The sequence below is a fragment of the Lithobates pipiens genome, unplaced genomic scaffold (genome assembly GCF_037356315.1).
Source record: "Lithobates pipiens isolate NorthernLeopardFrog02 unplaced genomic scaffold, aLitPip1_a1.2 Scaffold_18, whole genome shotgun sequence".
Classification (NCBI taxonomy): Eukaryota; Metazoa; Chordata; class Amphibia; order Anura; family Ranidae; genus Lithobates; species Lithobates pipiens.
The window spans coordinates 345,146,660-345,159,606 of NW_027507758.1; the positions used below are offsets into that span (position 1 = coordinate 345,146,660).

Genomic DNA, 12,947 nt, shown 5'->3' on the forward strand with positions numbered 1-12,947 from the left:
CTTACCAAGACTGGGTCTTGTAATTTACAGCTTCTAGTAAGCTAACGATTAATTGACTCTTAATCATCTAAGTGATTATGATTCTGGGCTCTGTATTTAAGGTGTAAGGACATTTTTGGCAATGCCAATCTCCTGGTAACCACAACTAATATTATTATTATTTAAGGTACTTATATAGCGCCATCAATTTAGGCAGTGCTTTACATATACATTGTACATTCACATCGGTCCCTACCCTGAAGGAGCGTACAATGTAAGGTCCCTAACTCACATTCATATACTAGGGCCAATTTAGATAGAAGCCAATTAACCTACCAGCATGTCTTTGGATACAGCATACAGCTACAGCTACAGCTGTAATTTACTCTGTATGCCCATATGCTTGAAATACGGCTATGTGTAAAAGCCCTTGCATACAAGTTACACTAGAGGCTGCAAATCTAAAATAGGACAATTTGATGTTGTTCAACTAGCTTTACAGTATGTGTGAATAGTCGTAGGACCGACTGAACAGAATGAAAAATCCTATAGCAGGTCAACCGTCCACATGTATATTAACTGTAGTTAGTTGTTTATTTGTTATAAAAGCTTTTTGATTTATTATATTAAAAAATGCTTGCAAGAAAACAATTACAAAATAGTCAAGAGGTACAAAGAGGTTCAAGCAAGTATAAAGAGAAATGCAACCTTGGGTTGATCATTTAAAAACAAATGCTTTGTATGTGTATTTTTCTTTTTTCTATGTGTGTGTAGTTTGTTTCTGTACATCAATAAAGGTTGAAAACTAACCAATTTTTGATGGATTTCTTTCCACTTTCTAATATTTGTTTAAGGCTTTGCCTAGAATTAACCATTATTAATAATAGTGCATGTATCTCACAGTGTGTATTTGTTTGTATGTGATTTGTATGTGAAAATATAGTTATTTTTCTCTTAACATTATATTTTTTCATAATATAATCCCACATTTTTTTTTAGTTTGAGGCATGTACTCCATATAAAATGTATATTTGTACCTTGGCTTAAACATTTTTTCCAACACTTGGGGGTGCCTTTGGAGCTAAATTTGGATAAATCTGTAGGGATCTGCTGCCCTCTATATACAGTATCTCACAAAAGTGAGTACACCCCTCACATTTTTGTAAATATATTATTATATCTTTTCATGTGACAACACTGAAGAAATGCCAATTTGCTACAATGTAAAGTAGTGAGTGTACAGCTTGTATAACAGTGTAAATTTGCTGTCCCCATCAAAATAACTCAACACATAGTCATTAATGTTTAAACTGCTGGCGACAAAAGTGAGTACACCCAAAGTGAAAAGGTCCAAATTGGGCCCAATTAGCTATTTTCCCTCCCCAATGTCATGTTACTCGTTAGTGTTACAAGGTCTCAGGTGTGAATGGGGAGCAGATTTGGTGTTATCGCTCTCACTCTCTCATACTGGCCACTGGAAGTTCAACATGGCACCTTACCTATAAAGAACTCTCTGAGGAGCTGAAAAAAAGAAATGTTGCTCTACATAAAGATGGCATAGGCTATAAGAAGAATGCCAAGACCTTGAAACTGAGCTGCAGCACGGTGGCCAAGACCATAAAGCAGTTTAGCAGGACAGGTTCCCCTTAGAACAGGCCTCTCCATGGTCGACCAAAGAAGTGAAGTGCACATGCTCAGCATAATATCCAGAGGTTGGTCTGCAAATATCCAAATTTGCAGACCAAATATCCAAATTGGTCTGCATGGCTGTCATCCCAAAAGGATTTTGTCATCCCAAAAGGATGGACAAAAAAAGTCTGCAGTTTGCTGAAGACAAGCAGACTAAGGACATAGATTACTGAAACCATTTCCTGTGGTCTGATGAGACCAAGATCAACTCATTTGGTTAAGATGGTGTCAAGCGAGTGTCGTGAGAACCAGATGAGGAGTACAAATACAAGTGTGTCTTGCCTACAGTCAAGCATGGTGGTGGGAATGTCATGGTCTGGGGCTGCATGAGTGCTGCTGGCACTGGGAAGATGGAGTTTATTGAGGGAACCATGAATGCCAACATGTACTGTGACATACTGAAGCAGAGCATGATTCCCTCCCTTCGGAGACTGAGCTGCAGGGCAGTATTCCAACATGATAATTACCCAAACACACCTCCAAGATGACCACTGCCTTGCTAAAGAAGCGGAGGGTAAAGGTGATGGACTGGCCTAGCATATCTGTAGACCTAAACCCTATTGAGCATCTGTGGGGCATCCTCAAATGGAAGATGGAGGAGCGCAAGGTCTCTAACATCCACCAGCCCCATAATGTCAACATGGTGGAGTGGAAGAGGACACCAGAGGCAACCTGTGAAGCTCTGGTGATCTCTAGGCCCAAGAGTGTTAAGGCAGTGCTGGAAAATAATGGTGGGAACACAAAATATTGACACTTTTGGCCCAATTTGGACATTTTCACTTAGGGGTATACTCACTTTTGTTGCCAGCGGTTTAGACAGTAATGACTGTGTGTTGAGTTATTTTGCGGGAACAGCAAAATTACACTGTTAAACAAGCTGTAAACTCACTACTTTACATTGTAGCAAAGTGTAATTTCTTCATTGTTGTCACATGAAAAGATATAATAAAATATTTACAAAAATGTGAGTGTCTCACTTTTGTGAGGTACTGTGTATATATATATATATATATATATATATATATATATATATATATATACACTATATATTTATTTAATTTATTACAGACTGGTGACAAAAGTATATCTGTTTAATTGTTTTTATTGTTTTTATCTCATTATACAACATACACTATATTACCAAAAATTTTGGGATGCCTGCTTTTACATGCAAGTTAACTCTAATGGCATCCTAGTCTAAAGCTCATATTATTTTCATACAGGTGTGTATATGTATACGTATGGTTAATGTTATATGCTAGCTACATTCATTCCATTTATCACAGTTATTTGACTAGATTACTGGTTAAGTTTCCAGGATGGGGATCCCATCTTCTCACAGAGGCCCATCCTGTAGGTACTGCCAACTTCATTATCAAACCCACTTTTTCACTTCTCTTATTTACCTACAGGTTCAGAAAAATATCCAGGTTTGAGGAGGGCCATTTCATATAACCACCCCAAAAGAGAGCTATATATCTATTGGTTTTAAAGCCCAGCTGTGTAGGATCACTATATTTTGTAAAATGACATAAGCTTTTATACTAAATATACTAAATTATACTAAAATCACAACTTATTTTAATTTGTCACTGATATAAGTTTATCAGATGCATAATGATGTATGATGTGGCATACAGTGTGACTCAGAGTTGATTGACTTCAGTGACAAGAGAATCTTTGGAAGATGTTGGCGTATGTGGGTGGGCAATATGTCCTATGATACCAAGCTCTGAGTACACACCATTAAAGTCCTTGTTTATTTAAAAAAATAATAATTCAGGTCTGTATCGTCATTCTATAGATGAGTCACTAAAGTAACATAATAAAGACAGATTTAGAATGTGTTTACTAAGAAAAGTGACCCTGACAAAATTATGGTTCTAAAAGATTTATACTTTTAAGCCCTGCTTTACAAAGACCTTTGAAATGACAGAAGGGGGCATTGACTGCAGCGTGTTTTCTTATCTACATGTCCTCATTACACAGTAATACTACAATAGCCAGATGCTCTGCTAAGAGAGGGTCCCAGAATTTCAAGCTTTAAAGTAAACCTGTCACTAGCTTGGACAGGTTAGGCGCAAAAATATGCTTATTGATAATATGTGTAGGCAGCAGTTACCTTCAGTAAAAACTGCCAAAGCCATCAGCATATCCAGGTAAATACAGTATATGGGCCTCCTGCCTCCTGATGGTGAGCCTCACTAACTAATAGAAAGTACTCAGAACAATGAGCTTTCTTTTATAAGTTGAAATTTTCCTATATTTTTTAAAAATCTTTTTGAAAAGTTTCACATTCAGTGTTTCAAGGGATTACTATATTTTAAAGTGGAAATTGCACTCCAAGCATGGGTCACTTTTTTTTAGTGTGGCTCATATATCCTTGTTAAATGTCACATTAAACATAAAAAATATGAACTTAGATGTGAACCTCACTAAAGTCTATGCAAGAGTGAGGGGAGGGAAAATCTTGATAGTAAAGTCTGGTAATGTTCAGGGTTAATAAGAAAGCTATTGTCAAAAAATAAAGGGCATGGGGAGCTGGGCACTTCTGTTGGGATATTTAACCAAATAAAGCGATTTAAAAAATTCAAAAAATACTTACTTTAACATGACTTTGAGAGTGAAATTAAAGAAACAACAACCCTTCAAATTAGAACTACAAATACAGTAACTAGGTGGCACTCACAGCTGAAATGAGGGATACCACAGCAGATATATATGCATCCAAAAGACATTGCCCCAGGAGATCCCACTTGTGCAAAAATGTTGGTTATGACTGTGACCACTGGTAGTTTATCAAGAGCAAATAGAACTGAATTGTCTGTTTGAAGCAGCGGTCACAACAGATCTTAAAAAAAAGTTAAAGCCCTCAACATCATCCAAATTAGCTACCTTCAGAAAACTTTAATAGTGAAATGTCAAAAAAGAGTGCACAAAAACAGTTAAATGCCACAATCCAACAATCCTCTAACCCCTTTTCACAGCCTATCTCTGGTTATTCCCAAAATTTTCAAAATACAGACCTTAGGTATGTGTTTGGTAGAAACTGGTTAGCATCAAGGCAGTACAGGAGTACTTGAATTGATACCAAATAGAAGGAAACAAGGCAGGTTTTATCCTGCAATAAATATCAGCGTGTATTATCTGAGAGGCATTAGCTGTAAATATTGTTCCGTAGCTGAACAGTACAGTATGAAAGCAGCTTGGTTAAGCTTAAATATAGGAGGGGCAGACACAACAGGTTTTATCCAGAAATAGAGTGTGTACCAAGAAACAACACAGCTTTATTTTCATGACAAAAGCACCTTTGCTATTTAAGCTTTTAACTCATGCAATTTGTTTCCCATTTTATATAAATATTTACTTAAAAAACTAAAATAACCAAGGTATGACATTAATGTTATTTGCTTTTATTTTATTTGGGTCCAATTTAAATGTTTTAAAGGGTTAACATGAAAGTAACTTAGCCAAGTCATCTAGTATGGTTTTGCTCTGATGTTAATTTGAACCCTGTAAAAAATTTGGTTTTGGGAAAAAAATATTAAAGGTGCTTACTAGACATTTATCTGGCAAGCCACCTAATCCTCCTCTCAGAATATTGCTGCATTGGAAACCAGCTATAAGGTCTTGACCCGCTAGTATCTAGTTCTCGACAGGATTGCAAAATATGTACCTCTACCCACTGCTTTCGAGGCTGTATTACTCCGACACACACACACCTACAGTAAATATTTGGAGGGACTACCCCGTAGCTAAATATTTTTGGGCAAATATATTTAACATCATATCCAGCCTTTTTGATGATATTCATTCCCCTGATCCCGCAGTGGTTCTCCTTAACGTGAAACCCTCTAATCTGACCACTCGACAATTTAAATTACTCTTTCAGGTTACCACGGCAGCCAAAATTTTGAGATGCTATGGAGTCCATGGGTAAAACATTAGCTTCCTTCCAATTTTGATGAATCCTTGCTCCTACCCAGATTAAGCCTTCTGGTCTACACACTTTCGATACTTCTCTCTGGCTGATTTCTGGGGTTCTCCCTCCAATGCCCCCCCACCCTAACCCCCTTCCTGTCTCCCCTTCTCTCTCAACAGACCTTCTCAGAAGATTTAATGTGCTGATCTCTGTAATGTATTTCACAGACAACAATATGAATTTTTATATTGTATGTAATGAAAAAAAATGTTATACAAACTGTATGATATCAGATCATTTTACATTTGAATGGTAAGTGTGCAGACTGGGGAATATTTAAAGTCCCAAAATACTCTTTGTCCTTTTGCTAGTATATTGGGATGATACCCTAGCACTAACACGTTTAGATTTACTGCACTCTTTCCCACAAACATAAACTTGAAGCATAAGCCAGTAGTTCGAGGTGCTATGGAGTCTGTGGGTAAAACATAATCTTCCTTCCAATTGTGATGAATCCTTGCTCTTACCTTGACTAAAAGCTTAGTCTTCTGACCTACACAGTTTCCATACTTCTCCTCTCTGATTTCTGAGGTTCTCCCTCCCTAGCCCCCTTCTCTTCTTCCATTCCCTCTCAACCCTCTTCTCCTATCTACTATATTTCCATAAATTTTATAGCTTACTGTATATCCCCTATTTTTTTTTTGAACAGTGACTCTCATGACGACTATCGTTTACCACTTTGTTTGTTATACAAAGGAATTTTACTTTTGCAGCCCTTAACCTTTGTATTGAAAAATATGTTATCAGAATTACGCTATTCTATCTATGCTCCCTCCTCTTGCTGTCTATTCTGTATGCTTATGTAAGGTAATGGCAACGTACTGATGCTATGTTTTTGTTTACAAATTTTTTATTAAGGTATATAAAGTTAATATTATTATGACAATATACAAAAAGTAGTATATACCACAAATATAGATTTAAAGCATAAAACAAACAGCAATTCAGATGCACACAGAGAATCTCCAGGGCATACGAAACAACAGTTATACGGATATAGGTATATTGAAAGTCAAAACAACATCCAATGGCATCGATCCTTCAACTCATGGTGACATAAGCACTTACTGTATCATTGCAGGGTAACAGGATATGCCTATGGGTCTTCCAAACTTTCCACTTGCAATTAAACAGGTGCATCTTATCTTGTAGGGTGTATAGGATCCTTTCCATCAACATAACTCCATCAACTCTACCTAATATTGTGGACAGGGAGACTGTTGAGGACTTCCAATGTAGATCAATGGACCATTGAGTTGACACACAGATGGTGTGAATTAGTCTCTCTTCTTTGTGCAAGACACACAGAATTGGAGCTCCAATAAGGCACATTGATATTGTAAGCTTTAAGGGTGTGCCTAATATTGCTGGGGCTATAGCGGATATCTTATTACATACAGAAGAGAGTTGCTTGCATTCCCAGAATGTATGTTTGAAGGATCCAATAAGTGGACAGCCCAAAAAACAGTGGCCAGGGATTCCTGGAAACATAGCTTGGAGTTTTAAGGGGGTATAATACTACCTGGTCAATACTTTAAAGGTGGTTTCTCTAATTGCACGAGATTTGGTGTATTTATGCAAATTATCCAGCATAATATCCTAGTTCTCCGGAGTAAATTGTGTAGCATAGTCAGCGTCCCATTTCTCCATATAAGGGAGCATACTGGTGAAATTGGAAGTAATAGCAGATTTAGAGAGATCTCAGATAAGACCCTTACTTCTGGGAGAGTCACAGCAAAGCTGTTCAAAAAATAATTGGAGAGGTTGAAGTAAGGCCAAAGTGGGAGGTATAAAAATGTCTAATTTGTAGGTAGTGATAAAATTCCCAAAGTGGTATTTGTTTCTGTGTGCATAAAAGGTCAAACGTAGCGAACATTCCTCCTATTTGAAGGTCTGCTAAAGTGATAAGGGAATTAGTCAGCCACCATGAAAATCTCTCCGGAGAGCCAAAAGCTGGGGTAAATGTAGGTTCTCCTAAAAAGGATGAATTTGGAGGTACAGAGGATAGACTGAATTTGGTCTTATTCCGATTTCAAAGGGTTAGTGATTGGGTAACTATGGTGTTAAAAGAGATGAGCCTATGGCTAGAGATTGAGGATGGCCATAAAATACTTGGGGGATAATAGGGTGGATAGAGCTGGTTTTAAATCTCACCCAAGGAACATACAAATTTGGGATATTCCATTGGACTATTTGAGAGAAGTAAGCCGCTAGAAAATATAACCAAAGATTAGGCAGTGCCAGCCCACCAGCAGACTGGGGTTTATAGAAGATATGTCTAGAAGTACTGATGCTATGTTAAGCTACCTTCCAAACTTTTTTGAACATGGTTTGAAGAGTGAACTTTTCATGGTCTTATTTTCTCAAATGGTCAAGTGTTGTTCTGTAGTTCAATAGCAATATGTTTTATTACACCCTCCTATGTGTTATTGTTTTGTTATGCTAAAACACTTTTGTCTCCTTTCAATAAAAAAAATTGAACAAGAATAATAAAAATAAGGTGCACACTTACCGATGATCCAGGGGGACCTTCAGGACCAGGAAAGCCAATATCTCCTACTGGACCTCTCTCACCCTAGAATAAAAATAATATGATAAGAAGAGATGTACAGTTCTTTAACTGATACTTTAGAGGCACCTATAATCTGTGAGATACAGTCATTACTGTTCAGTCAAATAGGTAGAGGGGAGTTCTTGCCAAGCTATGATGTTGCAGTGGCAATTAAAGACCTATGTGTGCTGTCTGCATGCATCACAGAACTGGCTGAAGAAAATTATAAATTACTTGGCAGGTAAAATATGCGTATGGTCTGTTTACCACTGTGAATTATGTTAGTAGGCTAAGCTTGATGATATGGTATTTAATGGAACTATTTGGCCTGAATTCCTGTTCATAGCCTTTACTTTGTTTTAAATTTGTAACAATTATGCTGCGTACACATGTAGCCGACTATCTGGCGGACTTAGTCTGGCGGACTTCCGACTTTCCAAACGGGCTACTTGCCCACAGCGGACTAATACGGCGTACTAAGTCTGCCGTACTATCCGCCATACTTTTGAAATGAACGAACTCGCCCCCACACGTGGAGGAAAGTCCGCTCATTTTGAGTGCGTCTCCAGGTAGGCGGGGCCAGCGAAAGAGACGTCGCTGGCCCCGCCACCTGGTATGGACTTAAAGGGGAACCCCAACAGCGAAAAAAATCTGCGTGGGGTTCCCCCCCAGGTCCACATCAGACCCTTGTCTGAGCACGCTACCCGGCCGTCCAGGAAAGGGGGGGACGAGCGAGCGCCCCCCCCTCCTGAGCCGTACCAGGCCGCATGCCCTCAATATGGGGGCGCCTTGGGGAAAGGGGGGCCGCGCGCCCCCCCACCCCAAAGCACCTTGTCCCCATGTTGATGAGGACAAGGGCCTCTTACCGACAACCCTGGCCATTGGTTGTCGGGGTCTGCGGGCGGGGAGCTTATCGGAATCTGGGAGCCCCCTTTAATAAGGGGGCCCCCGGATACCGGCCCCCCACCCTATATGAATGAATATGGGGTACAATGTACCCCTACCCATTCACATGTGAAAAAAGTAAAAAAAAAACACAACACACAAGGGTTAAAATAGTTTATTGCACAGCTCCGGGGGTCTTCCCGCCGGACTCCTCCGCTATCTTCTGCTAGCTCTTTTACTAGCGGAGGAGCCCAGCTTTCTTCCTCGCCGCCGGCCTCTTCTTCTGACTTCGGGGGTCTTGTCCCCTCTTTGGTTCATCTGCCGGGCCACCGCGCCTTCTTATAGCTCTTTTACAGGCGGTGGTCTTCTGTCGCTGCTGTCGTCGCCACCTTCTGTTCTTCTGTTCTTCTGTTCTTCTCTTCAGATGTTGACTCATCGCTCATTCCGCTCACAATGACGGGGACCGGGCACGCGGCAACTTATATAGGGACATCACCGGATGATATCCCCGCCTATTATGACGTCACAGTCCCAGCATCCTCTGGGACTGTGACATCATAATGGGCGGGACATCATCCGGTGATGTCCCTATATAAGTAGCCGCCCGTCGCGTCGGAGCCATTGTGAGCGGAGGGAGCGATGAGGCAACATCTGAAGAGAAGAAGAGAAGAACCGAAGGCGGCGACGACAGCGGCGACAGAAGACCGGGCCACCGCCTGTATAAGAGCTATAAGAAGGCGCGGTGGCCCAGCAGAAGAACCGAAGAGGGGGACAAGACTCCCGAAGTTGGGAGAAGAGGCCGGCGGCGAGGAAGAAAGCCGGGCTCCTCTGCTAGTAAAAGAGCTAGCAGAAGATAGCGGAGGAGTCCTATTTTTACCCTGTGTTGTGTTTTTTTTGTACTTTTTTTCACAGGTGAATGGGTAGGGGTACATTGTACTCCATACTCATTCACATAGGGTGGGGGGCCAGTATCCGGGGCTCCCGAATTCCGATAAGCCCCCCCGGCCGCAGACCCCAACAACCAACGGCCAGGGATTTTGGGAAGAGGCCCTTGTCCTCATCAACATGGGGACAAGGTGCTTTGGGGTGGGGGGGCCGCACGCCCCCCCCCTTCCCCAAGGCGCCCCCCATGTTGAGGGCATGCGGCCTGGTACGGCTCAGGAGGGGGGCGCTCGCTCGTCCCCCCCTTTCCTGGCTGGCCGGGTAGCGTGCTCGGACAAGGGTCTGATGTGGACCTGGGGGGACCCCGCGCTGATTTTTTTCGGAGTTGGGTTCCCCTTTAAGTCCATACCAGGTGGCGGGGTCAGCGACGTCTCCTTCGCGGGCTCCGTCTACCTGGAGACCCACTCAAAATGAGCAGACTTTTCTCCGGGCGGGAAAAGTCCGTTCATTTCAAAAGTACGGCGGACTGGCATACACACGGCCGGATTTTCCGCCGAAATGCAAGTCCGGCGGGAAGATTGGAGTGCAAAACTACTTTCTAAGTCCGCCGTACTTTCGGGTAAAAAAGTCTGCCGGAGGCTACACACAGGGGAATTGTCCGGCGGACTTGAGTTTGCCGGACTTTTCCATCCAATTGTTTGATCGTGTGTACGCGGCATTAGACATCAGTAATTCTGAACTGGTGACAGCACTCAGGGATGAGGTTTGGGTTTCTAACTACAGGGGGTTTAAGGAGTATCCTGGGAATTTGAGATTTATGATCCCAGTGAATGTTTGCGCAGATATTGCCAAAGAGCATTTTTTTTTGACATTTCAGGACCTTTGAACTTTGGGTATCAGATGTAGAAATGCCAAAGGGGGGGGGGGGCTTTTAGATAAGCAGCCTTCTAGCAAAGGGAAAGCTAAAAAAAAATACTAGGGAGAGAATATGAGTTAGAAAACTGTACTTTAATTCTGATTGTTAGCTTTTTGGACAATAAACTCCTTTGCTGACTTTTTTTCCTCTTGGGGCCTTTTCTGCTGGAGGACACTCATGGCTGCTGTCCCATCTGTAGCAAACTTACCTTTCACTTAACTTACCTTTAAAAAAAGTGCCTCTGTTACAGTTGTGGTGGTCTGGGGTTTTCATATATCTGGGGTGGGAGGGGGGTGTTTTTATGTTGATATGAGATTTTTTTTAGGTTGAACTTCTTTTTCTTTACACATATAGACTTTTGTTTCTGGGGTAGTGGTTTTTATTTTTTTTGTAGGTTTTTGTTTTTGTTTTTATTTTATTTTTGATAAGGCCTGTTTGGATGCCTAAAAAGGAGCATTTACTTATTACTACTACCTTTTGAAAAGGAAAAAGAAAACTAGGTGCAAGAGCAGTGTGCACCTAAACGACCTCAAATGATATCATCAAATTCAATGCTCCCCCCTGGTTTGGCTTATTATCCCTGATTACTGTTCTGTTAGTGGCCAATTTACACTGCTGTATTCTCTACAGTATGTTGATTCTTGTAGTAAAGCCCCACTTGTCCTGCTGCTGGCCAATTTTACATTGCTGTGTCATCAGCAGTTTTCTTAAAGTGGTTGTAAAGGCAGAAGGTATTTTATCTTAATGCATCCCTCTGAGGAATTCGTGTGATCCTGTGATGTAGCGCGTAGGGGAGGGACATATGGTGGAACAAGATGCTGAGATACCTATAAGCAAAGCACGGAACTGTTGTCACAGAGCTGTGGATTAATAACACACTGTACATAGTTGGTGCACTGGAGTACCTTATGCATGTGAGTGCAACATATTAATTTTAATAAAGTCTAAAGGTTTTTAAACAGAATTAAACACAATGTGGAGCTTTTTATCTTTTGCATGTACCAGTTAAACACTGCCATTTGGAGACAAATACAGATAAACTGGAAGGAGAAAAAGACATCTCATTAGTCCTGAGAGACTACACAGCCATTTTTGACCAAATTTAGGTGTGAGGTCACATAAACTGGGGTGAGCACCTACTCGAGGGTGGAGCACTTGGGAAAAAGTTTTATTTATATGAATGACAATATTTAAAGAAGAGTATCACAGTAGCAATTTTGCACAGAAAATTTTGCACAGAAGATTTTATGATATTATTTGGACCTTGATTTATAATATTCAGATTATTCACAATATTTCTATAGTCTGTTCTATACATTGAATTAGCGGTTTATGGATGAACTTCACTCACGATATGTCACTGTTTATATGTTTTGATTTTTCACATATGAATTGTATTAATTAGCGCAACTATTTACATATTTAGTTGCTTTTGTCACATTTATATTGGGAGTGTGCTACCAGTTGCAGGTTGAGTTATTTAAATATTCCTATAATTATTAGCTGCTCGCAAGATTTCTGATTATTAATTCAACTTTATACCCTTTTCACCCTTTTACAATGCATTTTTTAAATGTACTGTATTAACCTGTATCACCAATTTATACAAAATAAAAAAATATAAAAAATATATAAATAAAAAAAAGCCTTTTTCTCAAACTGAAATTAATTAAATTGGGGTGCACCTGTTGTGTGTAAGGCAAGGTAACTGTATAAGAAAAATAATCAATCCCATAGCCAAATATGTGCTGTCAGTGTATGCTGTTGCAGAGCCTGTCCTTAAAAATCATGCTGTTTTGTAACACCGGATATAGTTTTTAGGCATTCTCTTATTTAAAGTTTATATGTGTGTTTTTCCAATGTTGTCCTCCAAGAAGACCAATAAACCTTCACCACACTTTATTTTTTTTAGATTTAAATATTTGCATTGGCACATGTCCCCTCCATGGCAGCGGCCAGTCTCACTTGACATTTTTTGCTTATTAGCCCTAAAAATTCCCAGAATGAACATCAAGGTTTGCCACCCTCCTTTTCCCCAAAGACTACAATGAGATTTGCTTCTA

General features: G+C 40.2%; 1 protein-coding gene across 3 annotated transcripts in view; it reads right to left on the bottom strand.

Moving 5' to 3' along the window:
* Positions 1–12,947, bottom strand: part of COL19A1 (collagen type XIX alpha 1 chain) — a 1,105,372-nt gene that overhangs the window by 139,389 nt on the left and 953,036 nt on the right. For all 3 annotated transcript variants that reach the window (XM_077487416.1, XM_077487415.1, XM_077487417.1), the window contains exon 45: positions 8,163–8,225. In XM_077487416.1, the coding sequence (XP_077343542.1) occupies positions 8,163–8,225 (63 nt within the window). The remainder of the gene's footprint in view (positions 1–8,162; positions 8,226–12,947) is intronic.